Source organism: Euprymna scolopes, chromosome 15, assembly GCF_053919585.1.
Source record: "Euprymna scolopes isolate OS-2025 chromosome 15, ASM5391958v1, whole genome shotgun sequence".
In the NCBI taxonomy this organism is placed as follows: Eukaryota; Metazoa; Mollusca; class Cephalopoda; order Sepiida; family Sepiolidae; genus Euprymna; species Euprymna scolopes.
This window is the reverse complement of record NC_136496.1, coordinates 1,266,698-1,293,626: the sequence shown is the minus strand read 5'-3', so window position 1 is coordinate 1,293,626 and position 26,929 is coordinate 1,266,698. Positions and strand designations below refer to the sequence as shown.

The following is a 26,929-nucleotide window of genomic DNA, read 5'->3' as shown; positions in this document are numbered from 1 at the left end:
AGAAATAGTTTGATATATTCACGTACGTATCGTAGTCGAAGAAGAGTCAAAGAGGTCAGTCGAAGAAGTCTAACGAGAAGCCAAGAAGACACTGTGGAAAGCCGGTGAAGTCAAGATCAAAATGTGAAGTCAAAGCGTTGTAATCTAAATGTTGACACGATGTGTGAATAAATGTTATATGAAATATAAATTTGTGTGGTGTCATCTTTCAAAGAAAAAGGCATGTGAATTTATCCCGGTTTCTCGAACTCTTAAATGTTTAAAGACTTTGTTGTTTTTTTTCATTTATTTTTATTTATTTATTTTTTTTACAAAATTATTATTTTTTGAATTATTTTTTTTATTTATTATATAGACTGTTGTTATCATATGCACTCCTCCTCTTCTTCTTCCTCTACTTCTTCACGAAAGAACATTTGTTTAACTCTCTATCGTTTGAAGTCCCTGTTATCCCCTCAAAATAACATGTCAATATGTCCACGTCATCGTTTCAGTCCAGCTCAAACAAAATATTGTTCATACATCAACATTCATTCATCAAAATATTTGATACCTTGCTACCAAACACAATCTCGAGTCTCCGAGTCTCCCAGCCTCCCTGCTAGTATATATTAAATAAAAAAATGAGATGAGGAATAAATGTTACATAGAATTTTATCGTATCAGCTGATCAATAAGGATGAAAATAAGAAGCTAGTAGGAAAGAACTCTTTAGGCCATGCCATTTTGTAGCTAAATGTTTCTCATCAGAAGAGGAGAAAAGTCGGCATTATACAAATATAACAATATACAAATATAACATTATACAAATATAACATTATACAAATATAACATTATACAAATATAACATTATACAAATATAACATTATACAAATATAACATTATACAAATATAACATTATACAAATATAACATTATACAAATATAACATTATACAAATATAACATTATACAAATATAACATTATACAAATATAACATTATACAAATATAACAATATACAAATATAACAATATACAAATATAACATTATACAAATATAACAATATACAAATATAACATTATACAAATATAACATTATACAAATATAACAATATACAAATATAACATTATACAAATATAACATTATACAAATATAACATTATACAAATATAACATTATACAAATATAACATTATACAAATATAACATTATACAAATATAACATTATACAAATATAACATTATACAAATATAACAATATACAAATATAACATTATACAAATATAACAATATACAAATATAACATTATACAAATATAACATTATACAAATATAACATTATACAAATATAACATTATACAAATATAACATTATACAAATATAACATTATACAAATATAACATTATACAAATATAACATTATACAAATATAACATTATACAAATATAACATTATACAAATATAACATTATACAAATATAACATTATACAAATATAACAATATACAAATATAACAATATACAAATATAACATTATACAAATATAACAATATACAAATATAACATTATACAAATATAACATTATACAAATATAACAATATACAAATATAACATTATACAAATATAACATTATACAAATATAACATTATACAAATATAACATTATACAAATATAACAATATACAAATATAACATTATACAAATATAACAATATACAAATATAACATTATACAAATATAACATTATACAAATATAACAATATACAAATATAACATTATACAAATATAACAATATACAAATATAACATTATACAAATATAACAATATACAAATATAACATTATACAAATATAACATTATACAAATATAACAATATACAAATATAACATTATACAAATATAACATTATACAAATATAACATTATACAAATATAACAATATACAAATATAACATTATACAAATATAACATTATACAAATATAACATTATACAAATATAACATTATACAAATATAACATTATACAAATATAACATTATACAAATATAACATTATACAAATATAACATTATACAAATATAACAATATACAAATATAACAATATACAAATATAACATTATACAAATATAACATTATACAAATATAACATTATACAAATATAACAATATACAAATATAACATTATACAAATATAACATTATACAAATATAACATTATACAAATATAACATTATACAAATATAACAATATACAAATATAACATTATACAAATATAACAATATACAAATATAACATTATACAAATATAACATTATACAAATATAACAATATACAAATATAACAATATACAAATATAACATTATACAAATATAACATTATACAAATATAACATTATACAAATATAACATTATACAAATATAACATTATACAAATATAACATTATACAAATATAACAATATACAAATATAACATTATACAAATATAACAATATACAAATATAACATTATACAAATATAACATTATACAAATATAACAATATACAAATATAACATTATACAAATATAACATTATACAAATATAACATTATACAAATATAACAATATACAAATATAACATTATACAAATATAACATTATACAAATATAACATTATACAAATATAACATTATACAAATATAACATTATACAAATATAACAATATACAAATATAACATTATACAAATATAACATTATACAAATATAACAATATACAAATATAACAATATACAAATATAACATTATACAAATATAACATTATACAAATATAACATTATACAAATATAACAATATACAAATATAACATTATACAAATATAACATTATACAAATATAACATTATACAAATATAACATTATACAAATATAACATTATACAAATATAACAATATACAAATATAACAATATACAAATATAACAATATACAAATAAAATCGACTAAGAGACATTGAGATTAGAAATGAAAAAGCAGAGGATGAAATAATTGAGATTAATAAATTTAAAAATTGCTCCTCTTAACAGAGTAGAGCTATCTTGATAGGTTTGCTTTATTATAGACTAGCGGGCGGTACCCGGAGTTGCCCGGGTGTTTGGAGGTGTGTGTGTTAGGAGGTCGGTTTAAAAAAAAAAAAACGTTGGTCGGGTGTTTGGAGATATAAAAGAAAAAAAAAGTTTTAGTTGGAAGGTAGGCTTGAACCTCGAAGCATTGGTGCGAATGTGGAAACGAAATGGAAAAAAAACCCGAAGCTCTAACCATCTCGGCCACGAGGGGAGAGGAAGTGATAGGTGTCTTAACTTAATGTTTATAAAATGAAATTAACAGGTGCAAGAAAGTTAAGTCACGTGATGTTTGACCTAGTTTCCCAACCCACCACCCCATCATTCACTTTTCAAAGACGTGGCGATCGAAAAAATATATCTCAAAAATAGCGTGTAAAAGTCGGGCAAATTAAATACATACGCGATCCCCCGTTCTTAAGTCATAGATATTATGATTTAGACATTATATAAAAAGTTATAAGAAATAGTACCCCCCCCTCCCGAGGATCCCGGCGAAAATAGCTTTTTACGGAGATACGGAAAAATGTACACACACATTTTTGCTTTTCTATATATAATCTTTTTCAGAATCAATTATATATATATTACCATAATTATTTTTTAATATCTACAGACACCAGTGTTTCATTATTTCGGGAATCATCAATGCAGGGCGTAACGATTACAACCAGCCGAGAGATTTGAACCTGGTCACAAAGCCATCTCTGACCAAATTAACAAGGAATAAATCACACAGCCAACGTTAACCATGAGAAATACAGTTGAAATTAACATTTATATAAAGCGTAAATGTCTAGACGGCGAGAGTGATCTTATGATTATGACATCATGATCTGCGCATGTGAGCTTAAGTGACAGGGTGGTTAAAAAGTTCGCTCTGATTTTGAAAGAAGAAAAGAAAATGATGTTAACAATATACATATTTATTTGTAAGTAACAGAAGAATATTGGGGGGGGGGGTACAACATTAAATTTGCATATCAACTTCATCTGTAGATACAAAATGTTAAAATCATTGGGGGTGGGGAATACAGCATTAAATGTGCATATCAACAAAAACAATATGAATAATCCAGTTTTTAGTTCTTTTTTCTTCAAATTAAATTATACATGACAAAAAAAAAAAAAAAATGAAATAAATTCAAAGCACATTTTTGCAATTTATCTGATTTAAGTGAAACTCGATAATTTTCATTCTGTTCGTTTCTGGTCTGGAACGATGCATCCAGTTCAGCATTACAAGACATTTTTGCTAATCAATTTAGTTTTCCATTTCGCTAGAATAAACAGAAAAGCATTTTTTTTTTAAGCTCGGCAAACATTCATAATAATTAGCTTATTAAAAAATGTTGGCAGAGTTTGTTTTTCACTTTCCTCCGTTCTGTTAAGGTTTTATGAAAAACAGTCTTGAGTTTTGTTGTTTTATTTTATGGCATACCAACCATTTCCAGGTTATTTAATAATTTTGGAAAAAGATTTTATGTTTCAAATATCTTCAAATATTAATTCATGTTTTTTTATGGTATATCCACCCTTTAAGGTTATCTGATGCTGAATCCATTAATTTTGGAATAAAAAGTGTTTTATGCCTCAAGTTCTTTATATCTTCAAATATTTATTCATAGTGTTTGATTTAGTCGTTTTGAAAAAGGAAAATTTTTGTTTTTGGCTTTGCAGAATACGACTGAGTTTTGCAAAGAGAAAGAAAAAAAACAATAGCATCAATGTTTGGTGCATTTTAGGTAAAAAAAAAAAATCTACCATATACATACATACGATTTGCCTGCCAGCTCCTGCTAGTTCCCACCAGTGCTGCCCCTGTAAAGAAGTGACAGTAACCACCTGAAAATCACTGTCCATAACTGTCAGTAACCAATAGTACCATACAATAGATGACAGTGTGCGAATATTGAATACAGGCCATTTCATTTCAGAGCACTTCAATGGGGCTTAACACTGGTCATGGCCAACAATGACCAAACGCACGTAACTGCCTAAAAACGCCAATGAGCACCAGTGCTCACAATTGAAGATAGACAATTTAATTTTGGAGCAGTCCAATGGAGACCGATATTGATCATGGCCACCAGTGACTGCTAGTTGCAAAGGAAGTCAGTGCCTTCCAGTAACCACAAGTAATAATCCCAAACCAAAGCTAATTGACAGTAACCTTCAGTGCTAACAATGATAGCTAGTAGCTTCCACTAGCTGCCACTGCCAGAAAATGCCAGAGTGGAAATCAGAAGATTTCATTTTGGCCACAGCCACTAGTGCCCACTATTTTCCAGAGCTGACAACCATAGTTTAATTTGTTTTCATGGGGGAGGGAGGTCTTTATCAAATATAGTTAATTTTTTTTTTTTTTTTATAATTGAAGACTTTTGAGAAATCGGCTTATGCAAGTACTAAGCCTATTTCTATTTAACAATTTTAGTTAAAGCTTTTTTTTTTTTTTTTGCTTTTTTTCATCCTTATATAATTGAATTCTCTTTTCTAATTATAAAAGTTTTAGAAGTCGGATTATGTACGTGCTTAGTCTGCGATAGGTTAAATTTAGTGGGGGGTGTTTTTTCCAGAAATTTAAACTGCATTCTTTATTTTCACATTTTTTTTTTTACTCAAAGCTTATATATATATATATATATATATATATATATATATATATATATATAACTACTGAAATTTTCAGACAATTTACATATTATTGCTAAAACAAAACAAAAAAGAGAATCTCATTTTCTTATTAAATTAGCAACAGATGTATTGATACAATAATATAGAAACATGCAATTCAATATAAAATTATTCCCTGTTGAACATATTTCATTTCATTCTAACTGGAAAGTTTCAATTACCTACTAGACATGATCGTCGAGTGCCTTTCATTTCTCTGTAGAAGAGGCTTGTCAGGATAACTTGACATGAGGATACTACAAGCAAACCCTGACCAAATATTCAAAATAACCTAGTATTCAAAGCCCAACAACATGGTTATATACTGGCTCATACAAGAAATAGTGCACGTTCTCCTAGTGATGTTACTTGAAAGAACAGCACTCACCTGGCTATTCCAGCAGACCAGATGAATTTTCGTCCTGGAATCCAGGTAAATTCATAACAGACTACAATAAAAGTAACAAATAATATATTGGGAAGAGGAAAATTTACCAACTCAACGTTTGAGCGGTAGCGGATAATCTTGATAAAACACTTGCATATCTATGTATCATATAAAGAGATTAAGTGTTAGCCCCAGAAAGGGATCCCTTGATTTCTGAGAACTTGCTGAAGTAAAATGAAAACTAGTTGAAAAATAATTGATTCGTGAGAAATATTTACAAAACAGGAAACAACGAGCATTTCTTTCTGATTGTATAAGTTTAACAGAGTTCAGCCAACCTTTGACCTTTTGTTTAAACCTTTAACCTTTCACATTCGACCGATAATGACTATATAAGCAGGAAGTGTAAAAAATAATTTTCTTTTGTGATTTTCTTTTTTATTTTCTTAGAAAGGAAAATTCTTCATTCTGCAAACCTAAAATTACAATTCAATTTGAGTTTGAAAGCAATTTTAATTGCTTCAGTAAAAATCCTATAAAAACAAACAAACGAAAAATACAATCTGTTTGATGAAAAATAAAGTTTGTACTTACACAAAAGAAACGACTTCTCCATGTTGCAAGTGAAAACCTTTTGCCTTCCATTTGTTAAGGAAAACATAATCAGAAGTTGTTTGACCTTCAGGATTTAATGCTGGCTGGAAAAGAGGCAAAGAAAAATAAAGTTATTACTTACTAGCTGTCCTGACCCCACACTGCCCGGGAATCAGTGAAGTCATTTTAAGTTTTATTTGTTTACATATTTTTAACTTTAAGGTAGATAACTCCTTTATATTCCTCAATTTAAAATGTGTTATTCTTCTGTATGTAAATAACACAGTTGACGCAGTACTGAGTTGAACGCAACTTGTTTGTGCCAAGTTTGAGTGTGATAGGAGTCAAACAAAGGTTACCGGTAACATAGATCAGATCAAACACATTCACTTGCCTTGACAACACATGCACTCATGCAGCAAGGGGTCATGAAACAGGTCAGTGGGTGTATTTTGGGTGCAAGCCAGTTAACGGGAATTACAGCTTCACACACACACCTTAATAAAAAAAGGAGGGAGCATGTGCTTAGAAAGTTAGTTTTTAGTTCGATTTTAGAATTTGAGTTTTCGAGTCCAACAAACACAGTCATTAGAAGATAAAGATTCTTATGGAGCGATGAGAGGTAGCTATGCGTGGAAGATGAATCAATAGAGAAATTCCCACCCTCCTTCTAAGGATAAGCAGAGAACAGAGGCACGATATTCGACTGTGAAACAAACTAAGTCCTAATTATCCATTATGAGACTTGCATTGTTGTTATGAGCTTTTGTTCCAGGCAAGCCGATAAGTTCAAGAGATGTGAAGAAGATATAAAAAGTTACATTCTGATTTTATTTTATAAACTCCCCAAAAAGAGCTGATGTGCCGAAAATATGAAATCAAAACAAGCAGACACCATTCTCTCTTTTGCCCACCCCCCAAGCAAATGTAAAAATCCTTATTGAATTTTAGTTTTAGGTGATTATTTAAAATCGTTTCATATCTGTGATGAAGTAAGTAACTTTTTTTTTTGATAAATTGCAACAAAGTACGTTGCTATACTGTCAATAATGTGGTGCAATAAAAAATGAAAATTGTTAAAAGCAACAGTTGATTTGTTGACTTAAATGCTATTTTGATCTGACTTTAAAAATCCGACAAGACAGCAAGTAGTGAAGTCATTTTAATTTTTATTTGTTTACACATTTTTACAGTAAAGGTAGATAACTCCTATTATATTTTTCAATCTAAAATATAATTGTTGTTTTTTTTTTTTTATTAACACTCACGTTCACCCCTAACAAGGCATATCGCAACTTGGACATAAGAGGCTACAAATTGGGATTATGCCTAGGAAAGATAAACAAGATGCTGGTTTATATTACATTTAAACTTCTGCATATCAGTACAGTCAGGGAAGCAAGTAGCAGGAAAGAAATTCCAAAGTCTAGCTGTTTGAGGGAAGAAACTATTAGAGTAAAAGACTTTCTGGCGTTTAGGGACCTTAACAGTGAAGGGGTGTGATTTTGTTGGTAAGCAGGTTTGTTGGTGATATGTAGGTCGAGGGGGCACAAGTGCAACGAGTTCATCAGAGCACATTCCATTAAAATACTTATAAAACAGGCACAGGAATGCAACATTGTGGTGATAGGACAGGGGTTGGAGTTTAGTTGACAAAGCAGGACCTATTAGATTGAAAATTCTTTTTTGGACCTTATCCAAGAGGGAGAGACTAGTTTAAAGGAAGCATTCTCATGTAGTGCGCTATTTGTCAGTGATTGGAGAGGTTTCTTGTAATTGTTAAAGGAGAGTAGCTTAGTTTTACTAGCATTAAATGTTACCATCTATTTGTGGCTCCATTCCACAATGGTCTGGAGGTCATTTTCTAACGATTCTGCCATTGTCTTAGATTTATGTACATCTGTTCTTTCCTCGTGCATATTATAGAGCATTGTATCATCAGCAAATATAGTCATCTCGGACACAATATTATCAGGGTGGTCGTTTATGAATATCGGGAATAATAGCAGTCCACAGGTCAATCCCTAAGGCACTCTCACATTATGCTGCTTGGATTAACATCCATCAATGACAACTTGGATGGTCCTATTGTCTCAGAAGGATCTAATTATATTTCGTATTCGTCCAGTTATGCCGTATGATTTAATTTTTATTAGCAGCCATTTATGCCAGACATTTTCAAAGGCCATGGACATATGAAGATCTACAGCCCTGGCTCCACCCGCCTTATCCAGTGCATGGTATACGCATTCAGAGATGACTGCAGTAGAAGGACATTGCCTAAATACATACTATATATATATATATATATATATATATATATATATATATATATATATATATATATTACTATTTCATTTAATCACATAAATTAATATACGAAGATATTTTATGCATAAATTTTCAGGATTTACTTCAACAGTGCTCAATACATAAGTAGAGCTAGGTAGTAAGTTATGAAAATATATATGGCAATTAAGCTGCACAGAATATTCTGTGTTTCATCTTCATGAGAAATCGTCAGGTGCAAGCCTGAAGAACTCTCACAAGGATGAAATGCAGAATATTCGTTGTAGCTTAACTGCCATATATATTTTCATAACTTACTATATAAGATTTTTATGAGTACATAATTTTATAACACTTTTGAATACAACTAATTGTATGCTTAACAAACATACATTAGAGAAAAGGGATAAATAAGGAGTGGGGCAGAAAAAAAACCCTATGGAGACGTTCTTCAGCCAACCCTTTACAAAATTAACGTTGGCAACGGGAAGGGGGGGAGAAAACACCGTTTAAAAACGAGGTCAAAAGACCATAAATTAATAGGGAGGGTAAGAAACAGAAAAAAAAAAGGAAATTGTATAGGGAATAGGAGAAACAGAAACAATCTCATCGAATACCTATAAGTTCTAAATTATGGGTATACTCTCTTTGCTTACACAGAGATGGTTGGCGCAAATTGATGGATACTGCCTCGAGAATTTTTAAGTGAATTCTCGAGCGCGCTCTGTGTAAAACCGAAAAAGTTTCATCAGTGTATCCGTCAGTGCAGATTTGGCACTGTAATAAATGTTCACCAATGGCCGACCTATGAGTTGGTAAACGCCCGGATGTTGGCTTTTTTTTGTGCTTACGCATTGAAGGGAGGACATGTTGGGAAATTCTAACCTCCAAACATTGAATGGTATGGCCCATGTAGTCAGCTTCACTGTAACCATTAAACAACCATATTATATTGAGTGGTAGGGATACCATCCTTTCGAAAGGAGGGGAAAGCATTTCTCATCCCAAACACCGTTTGAACCTTCGTTGCAAAATAGCAATGTGAAACGGCTGTAGCAATTTTATGCGAAAACTCCTGGCTTTTGAACCCAAACTCCTGGCTTTTGGTCTTCTTTTTGAAAGTTTCTTTTTAATGGTTTATGTTTAAACTATAGAAAAAAAACAAAAAAAAACAAAAAAACTAAACCCTCAGCAATTAATAATGGCACTACGTTCAGCATTATTCAAAAGTTATTTATATATATATATATATATATATATATATAGTAAGTTATGAAAATATTATTATTATTATTATCATCTTAGAGGTGCAGCTTAGTCTTACTAACATTAAAATTTTTAGGTGATCATTTAAAGTTGTTTCATATTAGCAGTTGTATGTGATGGATTAAGTAATCTAAAAAAAAATAATAATAAATTGCCAATAACACGGTGCAAAAACGAGAGTTGCCTTGTCAGAAGCAAGGTTTGATTTGTCAGCCATTTGAGTCTAACTGTGAAAATTCAACACGATAACGTTATCTTTTAACTTTTGGTTCCCTTATCTTGTTCTTTAGTCCTAACATTCCATGAGCGATGTTTTTGACAAAGGGAAAAAATTGCTGTTTTCTGAGTCAATCTATCCAGAAAACGCTTATTGGTTAGTTTTGGACTTTGAAGTAGTATTTTATTATTGTCTTTTTAGCTCTTTACATCAAGTGATTTTATACCTTGTCTGGAGCGATTTCCTTAAAAAAAATTTTTTGTTTTTAACAAAATATTTACGTGTTAAGTATTTTGGTACATGTTTGAAATTAAAGTCAGGTGAGAACAGCACCAAATAAGCGATTGTGAATTAACGATTGGAAATCCTATGGCAGGTTTGGTGAGAATCATGGGAAAAATACTCAACTCAGAAAAGAAAAAGTTGTCTAGCATGCAACATTGTAACAACACATTTTAAATACAGTCAAGATATTGCTCTAGATCCAAGCTACATATAAACACACCTGCTCTATGACAACTTCCATGAGGCCTTCCAGAAATTGTTGGAATTTTACAAGTGCATTGCAGCCGGAGGAGATTACTTCAAAGGGGACTAGAGTTTCATGTGTACTATCAGTAAAAGTGCCCAGACGAAAAAAAGTCTAGAAATTTATTGAAGGCAACTTGTAGGCAACACCAAGTAAGTTTTCCTTTATACCAGTGGTTCCCAATAGAGATTCAGACAATTACACTTAAGGAAACAACGAGTACTATGAAAAGAGCTCTCAATAAAAGGCAGGTGAATGTTGGCAGCTGGTTTGGTTGCCTCATACCCAACTTATAACCCAAAAATAAGGCAATTAAAATAAGAACAGAGAGAAACATACATACATGATGATTACGGCATCTTGTCAGACGAATGCCACTCCCTCAGTCACTGAACGTCCATGTGCTCGAACATGACTTTTTAGTCTTGCCAGCGACTTGCCCATCCTCAAACAGACATGACACTGATGACAGTCATTAGTTTGGATGAAATCAATGGCAGCGGAATTTGTATCCCCGTGCACTTTCATGTGATTGACGAAACCTGTTTTGGACAACAGAGCCCGGCCACATACCTCACAGATCCAGAGATCTCCATGATTGGGTAGTTTAACGTTTCCTGAGCTTCACAGTCTATCTTGGCTGCTTCAAAGTGTTCTGCATCCCTGTATATCAGTGCCCGCCACTGCTTGCGATCAGATGCTAGGGACTCCCAACTGTCAACAGGAACATGAAAGTTCACCAAACTCTCCTTGATGCTATCACGAAAACGTTTTTGGTATTTGTGCTGGGGTATTTTGCCAAGAAGGAGCTCACTATAAAACATACAGAGTGTTCTATGACAAAGATATACAGGCAGGTAGATACATACAAAACAATGCCATAAAACCAGATATTGTTACCTGACATCTAAAAGGACTGCTCTCATCATCAATGTAATTGTCACAAACTATTCTGGTCTAAATAGTGCCAAAAAACGACAAAACGCGAAATATCAAAACCTAAAGAATTACATGAAAATGACATGGTCCTTAAAAGAAAAGCGCATTATATCAGTTGTGGCAACGGGCAATTGGTAAAAGAAAGTCTAAAAAAATTACTTAAGAGGCAATCCCTGGAAAATTAAGCTGCAGTGAAGTACAAATAGCAACTCTTAAAGGGACAGCATCTATTCTCAAAAGCACCCTTGAATATAAATTGAACGCATAACAGAATCAAGTCTCTTTAAACTAACTAACTAACTATATATATATATATACACATACATATGTAAATGGATAGATTCAGCCACTCTGATGAGTCGTAGATGACAAAACACGTGTCAGTGGATAATCAAATTAAAAAAAAATATTATACCTATAATATAAAGCTGAATGTCTGTGTGTGTGTCTGGTCATGAATAGGCTCCTATATGGTTGACTATTTTAAAAAACTGATTACATATAATGATAGAAGATGTATCGAGACACAGGAATGGGTATGTTTGATCTGGCAGAATGGTGGTTCATTAAAATTGTGGGGTCTGCGTTCGCGCCTGATCCACAAAGTATGGAAATAAAAAAAAATTAAAAAACGTTTACAAGTGTTTTTGATATAGATGTACATAATACTTTGATAAGTATGTTTTAACTTAAATAGAGATGGTATAATAAAATTGTGGGGTCTGCGTTCGCGCCTGGCCTCCATAGAATGGAAATAGGCATAAACTTTAATAAAGACTTTTCATATCTATCTGCGTAAGTATACTTTGATAATTATGTTTCAGTTTGAAGAAATATGGTATAATAAAATTATGAGGTGTTCGTTCACACCTGACCTCCATAGAATGGAAATATGTCACAAAGTTAACCAAGTTTTTTTAATATAGATCCACAGAATATTGTGATAAGTGTTTCCGTGTGAACAGGTGTGGTATAATAAATTATGGGGTTTATCTATTTTATTTTTACTTTCATCATATTTTACTTTGGTTTTGATACCCTCAAATTCGAAGCTATCTCTTTACAACCCTTCCTTTTCATAACCTATCATACTTTCATAAATCAGATTCTATTTTTTGTAGGCTGTATTTGAATCCAGTCAACGAAGGGTCCTTTTGCTAGTATATATATATATATATATATATATATATATATATATAATACAAATTCAAACTTTAACGGTTTTAAGACCAAAACAAGTGCATACATTTTTTTTAAATAAATAAATACATTTATTTATTAAAACAAATTCAATATTTCGAATTATAAGTAATTCTCCATCAGAAAAATTCAGGTTTCATTTAATTTTTTTTATGTCTCATGGCGGTGGTGATAATCCTTGGGACGTCTTCAGATGTTGAATTCTTGAATGTTTATTACAGTGTGAGCGTCAGCCAACGCGTTTGTCATATATAAGGATTCACTGTTTTTTGGGGACTTTTTATTACATTTTCACCCCAAAAAAGGCACATTACCACTTTGGTGTAGGGGGCTACTATCAGGGGCAACAACTATTGGGGTACTATGTAGGGATGAGCAGCAAGATGTCGGTTCACGTTACACTTGAACTTCTGCATGTTAGTACAGGTGGGGAAGCAGGGACCTGGAATAGAATTCCAAAGTCAAGCGGTTCTGGGGAAGAAACTACTGGAATAGAAAGATCTGTTACATCTAGGGGTCTCTACTGTGGGGGTGGGATTTAGCTGCTTGTCAGGTTTGTCGAGGGTGTTTACATCGTGGGGGCACAAGTGCTTGCAGTTCGTCAGTGCATTCACCATTATAATACTTGTAGAACAGGCAGAGGGATGCAACATTTTGTCGATGGGACAGAGGCTGAAGCTTAGATGCCAGTTCAGGGCCTATCAGATTGACAACTCTCTTTTGAACCTTGTCTAGGAGCAAGAGACTAGTAGCAGATGCACCAGCCCAAATATGACAGCAATACTCCATACATGGGTGAACGGTGGCCTTATAGAGGTACAGGATACTTTTGGGTGTTAGTAGTTTTCTAGCATGGTAGAGAGAGCCTACCTTCTTTGCAGCGGCCCTGGCAATGCTTTCAATGTAATTGTTCCAACTCATGTTTCCTGTGAACGTTAGGCCAAGGAGCTTGAAAGATGTACTCTCAGATAAAGAGTCGTTGGCCATTGCTATTGGTGGTAGAGAAGGTTTCTTGTAATTATTGAATGAAACTAGTTTAGTCTTGGCGGCATTGAACGTGACCATCCATTTTTGTCCCCATTCCACTAAAGATTGGAGGTCATCCTCTAGTGTTTCTGCCATTTCTTTAGATAATCACTGTTGATATATAGAATACAAATTCAAACTTTAACGAGTTTAAAACCTGGATTTTCCTGATCAAGAATTTTTTATGTGAAATATTGAATTTGTTTCAATAAATAAATGTAAAAAAAAAAAAATGTCTGCACTTGTTTTGGTCTTAAAACCGTTAAAGTTTGAATTTTGTATTCCCATATATCAATAGTGCTTAAAAAAACATAACTTTTTTTGAATTTCCAACAACTTTTTCATTCTGAAATAGAACAAAGTCATTATTTTCACAACAATGATAATTTCAAATATTTCAACGACTTTGTACTAGCAGGGCTCTACATTGTGAGTGAAACAGTTGCATTTGCAAGTGACTTTTGAAATTGGTGACTAAAAATAATGAAACGCTTATCTTTTGGCGATTGCATTTTTTTCACTGACAATCTTCCAAAACTCACTACTGAATGAAAAATATCTTTTCAACTTTTTTTTTTTATAAAACAAACAAAGTTAAATTCTTTAAACAATAAAAGTTTAATAGAACAATATACATTTTTCTTTTTTTTTTTTTTAAAGAAGGCTGTTTAAAAAAAATCTGAAGAAATTAGAATGTTTATACCTTCAAGTATCAACATAAAATTTGCTGTATATTTAGAATTACACTTATTAAAAAAAAACACACACACAGAAAAATCTATATGATGTACATATTCATCACAAAAACTAAGATGTCATATTCTAAAAATCATGCGGGTTTTGTTTAGTAACTTTTCTATTTGACTAGTAAACAAAAATATTTAGTTGTCCAAGGTCAACTAAAGATAAGGTTGTCTGTAGATCCCTAACTGGTATTTTAATTTTTTTCCAATTTGTTCAGCCAGAAGAAGTCTTACAATAAAAACGAAATGTTGATGGACATATAACTTGGTTTGTTCCGTTTTCATCTCTCTCTTTATATATATATATATATATATATATATATATATATATATATATATATATATATATATATATATATATATATATATTTAAAAGAGTGTAGCCATCAACAATTGTGGTTTTTTTTAAAAGGTTTTCATCATATTTTTATTTTAAAATATTTTTATAACGCGTTTCGAGCTTAGGGTGTGCTCTCTTCAGATATTTTTGTAAAAAGTTTTTCTTTAAAATGGGAGTTTGTAGAATTGCCTCAAAACATATTTAATATCAGCGGAGGCAATTCTACAAACTCCCATTTTAAAGAAAAACTTTTTACAAAAATATCTGAAGAGAGCACACCCTAAGCTCGAAACGCGTTATAAAAATATTTTAAAATAAAAATATGATGAAGACCTTTAAAAAAAACCCACAATTGTTGATGGCTACACTCTTTTAAATATACATTTTTTCTCTCGTTGGAACTACACAACCATCACTTTAAATATATATATATATATATATATATATATATATATGTGTGTGTGTGTGTGTGTATTTTTCAGTGAAACCTATATAGAAGTACTTAATGAATTTTTTTTAAACCTACAAGTCCAAATCGAAGAAGGCAGAGTTTTTGATAAGTAATCCTCTTAAGATTATCTCAAATCATTTTTAAAAATTCGATAAATCATTATTTTTTTTTAATTTTCATTTTTTGTTGCTGAGAAATTCAAGAGAAACGTTAAAGAAAGCTAAGCATCGTTGAACATGTTTCAAGGAGTTCAGTTTTAGATAAAGATTTCCTTCTTTAACTGAAAAGCTTGTTTTTTTTTGTTTTTTTTTTGTTTTTTACTTTCTATTTAAGTAGCAAGATTCAAATACGTCATTTTTAAATGATGAAGATGAAGAAGAAAGAGAAAAGAAATGAGACGTAAAAGAGGAGAGGAGGAGCAGAAAAAGTAAAAGAAATAAAATAGAAAGAAAAGAAAAAGGAAAAAGAAAGAAAATAAGAAATATAGAAATAAAATAAAAAAAAAGGAAAAGGGAGAAAGAAGAAGAAGAAGAAGAAGAAGAAGAAGAAGAAGAAGAAGAAGAAGAAGTTTATGCATAAAACTTAATGTCGGTTCCTGTTAATCCTTTCAGATTATTGGCCAAGAATCATTTGCAACATGGCTGATTCCCGTCTGTCAAGGGGAAGCAAATCTCGGATAATCTCTACAAATCTTCACAATCCGAAATATAATCGATGGAATATTTTCATCAACAATCTTATTGGTGAGGGAGGGGGAGATCTCATAAATAACCAAAGTTTTCAAATCTGATAAAAAAAAAAAAAAAAAAAAAAAAAAAAAACGGAAGATTTTTTAATCATGAATTTAAATGATTCGCTAAAAGAATTAAGTTCTTAATGAATACAATGTTTAAAAAGTTTTGTTTTTTTTACAATTCTGAATTTTTGAGATGACGAATTATTATTTTGTACTATTTGGACTTATTGAACTAACGTTCTCATCTAGAGTGTTAGTTTTTTTTTCATTTATAAAAATGTGCGATTCTTTTTAAAAGTTAAAAGCTGTTAAACAATAAATGATACATTATCACCTCCCCCACCCCAACCCCCAAATCTCTAGCATCTTTTTTTTATTTAATTATTTCTTCTTTTTTTTTTTTATCTTAGAATTGTTATATACTAGTTGTCCCTAGCCGGCGGTGCCCGGGATTCTTTGCTCTTTTTTATTTTTGTTACAAGACAAAATTATTGTACGGTATGTTTGCATTTTTATTCTGACTACTTTGGCCTTCGGGACAAGATCAAAGTGTAGTATCTGTTCTTCAGATGCTGCACTTCTATTTCTTGTTCTCTTTCGGTGGAGGAGAAATCCTTCACGACTGAGACAATTTTTATTTTTGTACCTTTTCTCCACGTTAAAAAACGACCCTGGTGTCTAACTCTGTCCCGTGGGGAGGCATAGTAAATAGGTATAATCACAGGGTGGAACGATAAAATTGTCGGACTAAAGAAAACAACACTACAGCTTTATTTTAAAACTTTTATTGAAAAGAAATCAATTCAGGTAACTTGATTATGTAGTATGGCTGACATCTATTCAATGTAGCCGCCCTCAGCCTCAATAACCGCCTTGATACAGATCTAGAACTGGGAGCATGCCTTTTTCACAAGCGCCAGTGAGAGCTTGCCAAATACTAGGTGGATAGCAGCGATCAGGCTTGCTTTGGTATTGTGGGAGGTCATGTTGGTGATGTTCTTGATATATGACCAAACAAAGTAGTCCAGCGGGTTCAGGTCGGGGAAGGAGGAGGGTCAGTGAGAGAAACGTACAAAGTTGTAGCACTCCTTCTGAAGCCAAGTCTGGGTCTCTTTGGACTTGTGAGCCGGTGCCGAGTCCTGCTGCCACACTCACCTGATTGCATCATCACATTCTTCAGCACATCCGAGTACACTTTGGTGTTAACTTTCAAGCTGGCTTCAAAGATGTGAGGTGGCATGATGTGGCCCTCACTTGAAATCAAACCAAAGATCATAACCGTGGCCGGAAACTTTGTTTTCATCACTCTGCTATCCGTGGCAATCCAGCGATGCATTTTGAGGGTGCTGGCAATGGTCCTGTTGCCTACAACCACTTTTTCTTTTTTTTTTTTTTTGCTCAACACCGGGCACCCAGGCTAGTTATGTATAAATGCGCCTACAACTAAGGACGAAACAGTCTTGGAGCAATCTTTCTGTAACATAATATCCTCTACTTCTGTAGATACACACTCTTACAGACATACTCCCGTGTTGTTTTGTTTTAAAGACACAACAATTAACGATGGTTTCAATTTGGTTGGAGCAATATTTCTTGTTTTGAAGACACAATAATTATCAATATATATTTCAAACATTAGTTTTCAAATTTTATGCTTACCAGTAAGGTTATAGCAAGTGTATATAAATTCTTTTTTCGCTAATTATTTTTCTAACTCCATGGCATAACAAAATAATTCTTCCATTTACCAGACTGAAGTATTAATCCTAGAAGGTTCATCCTCCCAGGCCTTATCTCTCATCTTTATTGCTAACTGCCTAAGGCGCCCCCAACCAGGGAGTGTCGACAGGGCTAGCAAGACAATTTTTAATAGGTCAGAGAGCTCGTCTGAGCTTCAATCTACGGTTTCCCTTTGCAAAACTTTCCCCAAAACTCTCGACTATCTACAACCATTATCAACAATTTCCCTCACTCTCTATCTGTGCACGAACAAAACTTCTTTCCTAGAGCTGTTCATCTGTTGAACATTATTCTGCTGGCCAGCTTCCTGGCTGACTACAGCATGGACTACTAAAATTAAGTTTCATTTCTCTTTTTTTTTTCTTTGTAGAGAAATGATAAATTAATTCCGAACTTAGCATCTTTCAATTCGAAAAAATGTTGACTCATTTCCTGGGCTGTATGAATACATGATAACGTTAAAAATTGTGTTCAATTTTTGATAACATTAAATGATACAAATGACAATGACAAAAATGAATCTTTTTTTTTCTTCTAAATTTGAGATATTATTTTTCCGAGATCACACTGATAAAAAAATACCAACTTTGTAAACATTTGTTGTGTATTTTTTACGTTTTAGCTGGACATACAAACATACAAACACACAGACAATTGCCCTTTATATAATAGATCAAAATCGAATGACAAGATAAAAACAAACCACGATAAAACCTCAAAGATGTGAAGACTTTGCAGGTTAAAATTAGTCTCCTTGGAAAGAAAACAAAAATGAGTTTGAAACCCAACCGAGTTGAGTCGCTGTTCCAAATGCCAGAAAATCTTCATAAAAATAATCTCGGATATTTCTTTTGACAAGCGGAGATTTAAAAAAGATCACGATCTTAAATGATTGAAAATCCTTCCATGGGACGAATGGCGGACCTGAGGATTTATTAGAGATTATCTTACAGATAACGTCTTCAATCAACGTTTCCAAGACAAACAAGCATCAAGAAAATATTGCAAGAAATTTTCAAACTGTTAGCAATGGAAATACAGCTTTTTGTTTGTTTAATTTTGGAATTATTTTTTAATGGAAAAAAGTTAAGTTTTCTACAATTAATGCCATTCGCAATTAGAATTCATCAATACCAACTTAATCAAAAAAAATAAAAACAGACAAAAATGAAAAAAAATACAATATGAACAAATCCTTACATCATTTGTAGACATTTATGCTGACGACACTACCATTTATGGTACCACATCTAAGACAGTAAACGACCAAGTTCTCTCCACTTGAGCACATAGTACGATGGGGAAAGGAGTGGCTGGTTACTTTTAATGCATCTAAAACCAAGCTTCTCTCTTTACATCATCAACATTCTAATCCACATTTGGCATCAATTGAAATGAATGGCTCTAGTCTTCAGGAGGCCTCAAGTTTTGACAAGCTTCTGGGCTTGACCATTACTCCTGATCTTAAATGGAACACGTACATCAAATCTGTTGCCAAGGCCGCTGGAAAAATGGTGGGATCTTTCTATCGATCCGGTAGATATCTCACTGCTGATGCTATTCTCTATCTATATAAGAGCCAGGTACGTCCAAGGATTGAATACTGTTGCCACATCTGGGCAGGAGCTGCTAGAAAGGACTTGTCCTGCCTTGATAGAGTTCAAAATAGACTTCGTAGCCTCGTAGGAGATGTCCTTTTCTCCTCCTTGCAACCTCTATCTCACAGAAGAGATGTTGCGAGTTTGTCTCTGATGTATCGTTATTTTCATGGAAAGTGTTCGACTGAGCTTCAATCTATGGTCCCCCCTCGCCAAACTTTCACAAGAAACACTCGTCTAGCTGTAAACACTATCAATAATTTCCCCCACTCTTTATCTGTGCCTAAACCTAAATGTAGATTCCATGAACAAAGCTTCTTTCTTAGAACTACACGCCTGTGGAATTGTCTTCCGTTTTCCTGCTTTCCGGCTGACTACAATATGGTTGTGTTCAAGTCTAAAGTAAATAAGTTCTTGATGAGCCGTTCCATATAAGTTATCAACTTTACCAAATTTTCATTACTAATGATTACTATATTGTCCAATTTCTACTGTACACTCTTTAACCCTTATCCTTGAGTGGCCTCTGGGCCTTGATAATGTGGTGATACCTATGTAAAAAAAAAAAAAAAAAAAATCGAATCTAATAATTGTGTGCAAATCTCCATATTAATCGTACGACATCTCGTGTGTCTGTATGTGTGTTTATCGCCTCTGTGAGACTTACACATTATTTTTATCTTTTATTAATTGATTATTTTATTACATAATCTAAATCCACAAGAATGCATTTCCGTTTCTTCATAAAAAGAAACAAAATATTACTACTACTACTACTACTACTACTACTACTACATCTAATGTTAATGTTATTTTATAAGAAATTTTATTTCAATTTATAACTATCTGAAAAACATGATAATTTTTATTTTCAGGGCATTAATTTAACTATGAAAACAAAATATATAACGTGTACGTTTATCCCGGTACATGGTCACCTTTTCAACTATTACTGAGGATTGTTGACAAAATTTGAATACCTGCTAACTTGAAACAGATGGTATCATGCTGCCTTGACTTGATTTTCTGTAACAACATACACATACATTCATATATATATATATATATATGAATGGAAATGTATAAAAGAAGAATACGAAAAGTATAAAAGCTTATAACTTTTCTTTATTCGTTTTCAATTGGTGACATGCAGGAATACAAAATACTATTATGAAAAAAAAATTAAAAAACTTTTTTCACAGGTACATAATTTTCGACCGATCCTTCAGTCTTCATCGGTGTTATATATATACATATATAAAGGAGTTAAATGTTTTACAAATTATTATTTACATCATTCATTGTTTGTACACAAGGGATACAAGATAAAAGTAATTATTTTCTTATTTCACTGAGTTTTAAATATTTGGCCTTTTTCTTATATATATAATATTTCTGTAAACATCAAGACAACAAAATATAAAATGAGAACATCATATTGTGTATTTTCTTATGTGTTACAATTGTTTCATAAACATTTGGACAATTTTAAATATATAATTTAAAAATATTCCAAAATAGCTACTCTTCAGACACTATTTATACATATTGAATGCACTCATGATCTCTATTTTAAGAGAACAAGCAGAACAACCTCTCCAACACTCCTATATTTACTTTTTATTTTTTTCTATAGCCTTCAAATTTTCATATTTCTATTTTTTAAATTATATTTCAACTAATTATCTATTGGAATATTAATTTAATCTTTTGTGTGTTTTTTTTTATTATTTTAATAATTGTTTGTCTTCCTCAATCTATTTATTTAATTGATTTATTTCCCAAGTACTAATCTGCACCTTCAAATTCTAGTTTAAATTTAGATGTTCCACTATTTCTTCCTCTATCTACGTTAGTTTTGTATACACTTTGTTTGCATATTACAATCTACTAATCAATCTTGCTTAACGTTATTTCTTAAGAATGGACTGTAATGTTCATTTAAATACATTTGTCTTCATCCCATACGTCAAGAATTTAAATTTTTATTTTCCTCTCCATTATCATTCGTACTATCTTTACATTCTAAGGGAGATAACTATTATGTCAATTTTTATCAAACCATTTTGATGTTACGATGGGATCTCCGGACACTTCGCATAACTGACCTGATAAATCTGTACATACTAAAGGAGATGTATAAAAAATACCGGGTTTAAATGGAAGGCTATATAGAGATATTGCATTATTTTTAGGTAATTCACACGATCAAATGATAGAAAAAACTAGAAAGAAAATTGAATTATTTTTTAATGAACACTATTCTATATATACTATGAATCTAATCATCTAAGTGTATGAAAAAAGCTATAATTTCCAGTAAATCAAAAAGAATATCCGGGCTATCACAAAATGAGAATATATTTGATAAAAATCAGGATTATTGTAATGAAGCTTTAATTAGATCAGGATATCATGGAAAAATCAAATACATGAAAGAGTTGAATAATAAAATTAGCAGAACAAACTACACAATATCATATAGCATGGCCACGAAAGGAAGGAGAAATGTAAAGAATAAAAATAAGAAAAAGCATAAAATTAAAAATAATAAGAATAAGCATATAATAATAATAATAATAATAATAATAATAATAATAATAATGCTATTAAGAATAAGAGAAATAAATGCAGAAGACAAGTATGGTTTAACCTTCCTTTCAGTGAACATATACAAAATAATATTCCTAAAGAGTTTTACAAAATAATAGAGAAGTTGGAAAGGATCAAAAACAGAATTAATAGGCAAAAAACGTCTATTTAATGAAATATGCGTAAGAGAAAAAATGCTGTCTATATAAATATATATATATATACATATATATACATATATATATATATATATAAGCAGCATTTTTTCTCAAACATATTAAGCATACACACACATGATATATATATATAAGCCAGCTGTCAAATGTTATCATATATAATTTGTGGGGGCGGTTTCTGTGGAATGTGTTGCATTACATTATTAATGATGAATACATATATAAATTTTTATCCATTTTTTCACCATTAATATATATATATATATATATATATATATATATATATATATATAAATTCAGCTTTCATATGTTACAATCATATATAATTATATGCCATGATAGCTGAACATTAATTGAAATAATAAAACTCATTTAATAAAAGACAAAAATAATGCAACATGTTGAAGGAATCTATTTTTAAGTTTAGCCGGAACTCGAGTAATTATCGCTTGCATATAAAAAGTATCTTCAAATAAAATGGAAGAAATTTTTTTCTAATTGATCAGTCGACATCTAAAAAGAAATACAAATTATGAATGAAAAATCAAATGCCATAAAAAATAGATTTTCAATAACTTTTGAAAAGTTTTTCAAATCGATTTTTGTTCATCCTAAAAGATAACCAAATTTTTTTAGATACATCCATTTCATTGGCGCGTTTAATGGATGAAAATGCGATTTCACACTTAAGTGTAATAGACTAACTAATAGAAAGATGCAAACTATTTCAATATTTTTATAACTAAAGTGTAGCAAAATAATATTTGTATGAATTAAGCCACTTGAGATACTACAGAATTCATGAATAAAATGTTTATAACCAATGAACAGAGCAGCAATGAAAAAATATTTAGCTAAGAGAAAAGATCACTCAAGAAATTAACTTTTTTTAAAATGACGTCCTATTGGATACAAGCATTCATGCTGAAAAATCAAGCTATATGCGATACTACAGACTTAATGTTCACTGGTAAAACAGACCATTATTCTGTATTCCAGCAAAATAAACAGTGGAGGATAGTTTAACCTACATTGCTCTGAAACAGAGCGACCTTTAGAGCATGGAATGGAGGGATTGTTTGGGTTTAGTTTGAAGTAGCGTTTGTCATGATTGCAAGTCTTTCGTTCGGAGAGAAACTAAATATCATCATAATTGATGGAAAAATATATTTGTAAACATGCACAACACTGCATGTTTAGTGAGGTGCAGTGTTGTAATACAGATGAAGTCAAATATCATTGTAACTTGTTGCTAACTTGACTTATCTGGTTTGGAAGGAAAAATATCTTGGGTACTTGTCCAGTTTACAACTCCATCTTCGACAACTTCATATTGGCATCTTTCAGCAGGCCACATAATCAGTTATAAAAAGCCGACCACTAGAGACAATAAATTCAAAATGAGACCTTCCCTATGTTAAAAATGGCTAAATTTTTTAACGATGTAAAGGTCAGCCGAAAACCTCAAAACTGTGAAATATAATAGTGTAATGCAGACAACTGGTTTGGAATGGAAGAAATATACATGGCTTATAGTTTTATCACTCCTGTCTTCATCGAGTTAAAAAAATAAATGGGAAACTTTACAACACTCGTACATAAAAAAAAAAACAATTTATATAAAAGGAATTTGAATGAAATTCGCTAGCAAACCTTTTAGTATTAATGTGTTCAAACAATTTGTAATTTTTTTACGATTCAAAAATGTCTTAAAAATTGTTTCCACATATATATATTATTCCTTATTGGAATTTTTTATTTTTTTTTAAGATGAGCAGTGTATGTTAGTTTTATTTTATTTCGGACTATTAGTCTCATCTTATCTTTTTATTGGTGCACAACGTTTCGGCCAACTTCCTCTGGCCACCTGACGAAGGCCAGAGGAAGTTGGCCGAAACGTTGTGCACCAATAAAAAGATAAGATGAGACTAATAGTCCGAAATAAAATAAAACTAACATTGTTTCCACACTTTAAAATTAAGTTCTACAGATAATTTCATTCTAACCTTTTTTATGTAATTTTTTTTTTTATCATCTAAATCTTGGGAACCGAAATCGACTTTATAAATGTTTTCTAATGTTTTTCTCTGCGCTGTCTTTGAGGTGTATAAATATTGATCTATTAACTAAAACACATGCCAACGTGAATTTACACAACAATTTCTATTTAACAACAACAAGAGGAATTGTGGTAGTCTGCTGTCACAATTGCTGTTACTGATCGACAATGAGAAAATTGAAGAAAAAAATGTCTCCAGTTCATTGAGGGGTCGATAGTGGATAAAGGTTGAGAACTAGTGGTTTCAATCATTAATTTTATAGACAAATTGAATCCAAACAAAATGGAGTAATATAAAAAAAAAACATCTTTTAGGGAGTCAAAGGAAAGAAATCTTTGCTACTCCAGTCTTTGTTCTCTTCGACTTCCCAGTCTTGAGGTTGGCCGTCTCAGCAATTGAGATAATGGCAATAATCTAGAAATACATGGAGGGGAGTTCTCTAAACAACAGAAAATTCAATGTTGTCAGAGAAGAAACTACTTTGACTTTTGTCTCTCTTTAACACTGGAAAATGGGTGAGAATTTTGTTTTAAAACATTATTTATAACCGGAAGGTTGTGATTTCAATCTCTGCACTGTGCATTAACTTTTGTACATAGTTTGTACATTCCTTTATCGAAGTTGAAAGTTACATCTCGAAAATTTACTTATTTGTTGGAAGTTAAGCAAATAGGAGGCAAATATAATGTACAAATCTATGTGAACTTGAGATTCTGCCCGACTGGGTCTCACAATTGCCAAGTTATGAAGTGCTGAAATTAAAGTTTGTCTTTCAATTGCCAAGTTAGAAAAATAAAAAGTAATTAGTTAATTAGTCATATTGGTCCCTCCCCTTCATGAGTAAACTCTTTCTCTCTAAATAAAACCTTTGAAAATTCAGCAAGTCGTCATTGTGTTTTCATGCATGGATACTTATTCATTTTAGTTAAACAAAAGATCGCCGACCACTAGATGAGATGGTGGCCAATCTTGAACAACAACAGGAAGCGACTATGAAAGACAGACCAGTAAGGAGTAAGGATGGAGTAAATATAATAATAATAATAATAATAATAATAATAATAATAAAAAACAATAAAATAAAATAGAAGGAATAGCAATGAAAATAAATAATTGCTATCGGCTTATTTCAATTCTTAAGTGCTAATTTTTTGGAGGTTAAATCTTGCCTTTTCATATTTACTAGCCTGAGTGCCCAGCATTACCCAAGTGTTTGGAGGTGTGTGTTGAGCAAAAAAAAAAAAAAAAAAGTAGTAGTAGGCAGGCAGGCTCGAACCCGTACCATGAAGGAGGAAAAGAATGTGAAAAAAAAACAAAAAAAAAAACATGGCATCTTTGCTGTTACGCTCATTGCCAAACCAGAAGTGACGAATGTTTAAATTAAGGCTAGTCAATTGAAAAGAGGTGATGACTTTTGAAAATATCGGCAAAAAAAGCAACCCCTCCCTGTAGAAAGTGGCCAGTTGAGGTTGAAAGAATTAATGTTTTCAGCCAATTTTTCAATATTTGTCGTCCGAATGGTCGAGCTTCAAAACGATGCTGATCTTGTGAAAATCTGTCACCTTTGTCGAAAGTTTTAGGCATGCATACATACATACATACATACATACATACATTCAAACAGACAAGTGAAATTTATGATAGATGGCTTCATATAGTCTTACCCTGAATAATTTACGAGGTTCTCTGAGATTAAATTCTTTGGATTATTGACGTGGATATCTGACATTGTTTTTTTTTTTACTTGGGAGTCATCACTTATCAAGGCCTCTCGAGGATAAGAGTTAATGAATGGTGGTAGTATAGTTAATGGTGTAAATTGGGTAGAATTTGATTATTAATGGGGACTGCTCAACAAGAACTTGATTTGATTGGATTTATTATGTTGTATTCAACCGGGAAGCAGACCAGCAGAATAGTGTTCCACAGGCGGGCAGTTCTGGGAAAGAATCTTTGTTCATGGAATCTGTGTTTAGATTTAAACACGAATAGAGATTGGGCGAAATCGTATATAATGGTTGTAGCTAGGGAAATGTTTTTTGTGAAAGTTTGGCAAGGGGGACCATAGATTGGAGTTCAGTCGAGCACTTGTAATGAAAAAAACGATAGAGCAGATTAAATCACTTTTCTAATCCAGAAAGATTCATGCATTAATTTGGGATTTACATACTATATAAGCTGTTCATTTAAACATGTCGATCAAATTAAAATTGATTATAACTTATGATTGGAAATTATGGCGGTTACTTTTCGACCCCAGCTCGAACAAGTTATCTTCTCGAATTTACTTGAATATCTATATTTTGCATTCATCGGAC

General features: G+C 31.3%; 1 protein-coding gene across 3 annotated transcripts in view; it reads right to left on the bottom strand.

Moving 5' to 3' along the window:
- Positions 1–26,929, bottom strand: part of LOC145293687 (mitochondrial inner membrane protease subunit 2-like) — a 107,335-nt gene that overhangs the window by 4,805 nt on the left and 75,601 nt on the right. The window contains exons 3-4 of one of the 3 annotated variants that reach the window (XM_080140088.1): positions 6,710–6,813; positions 3,550–4,331 (exon numbers count right to left, since the gene is read on the bottom strand). In XM_080140088.1, the coding sequence (XP_079996214.1) occupies positions 4,316–4,331; positions 6,710–6,813 (120 nt within the window). In that variant the 3' untranslated portion in view covers positions 3,550–4,315. Of the gene's footprint in view, positions 1–3,549; positions 4,332–4,835; positions 4,873–6,709; positions 6,814–26,929 lie in introns of those variants that run through there. The other 2 variants (XM_080140087.1, XM_080140086.1) reach the window with 2 other exon arrangements.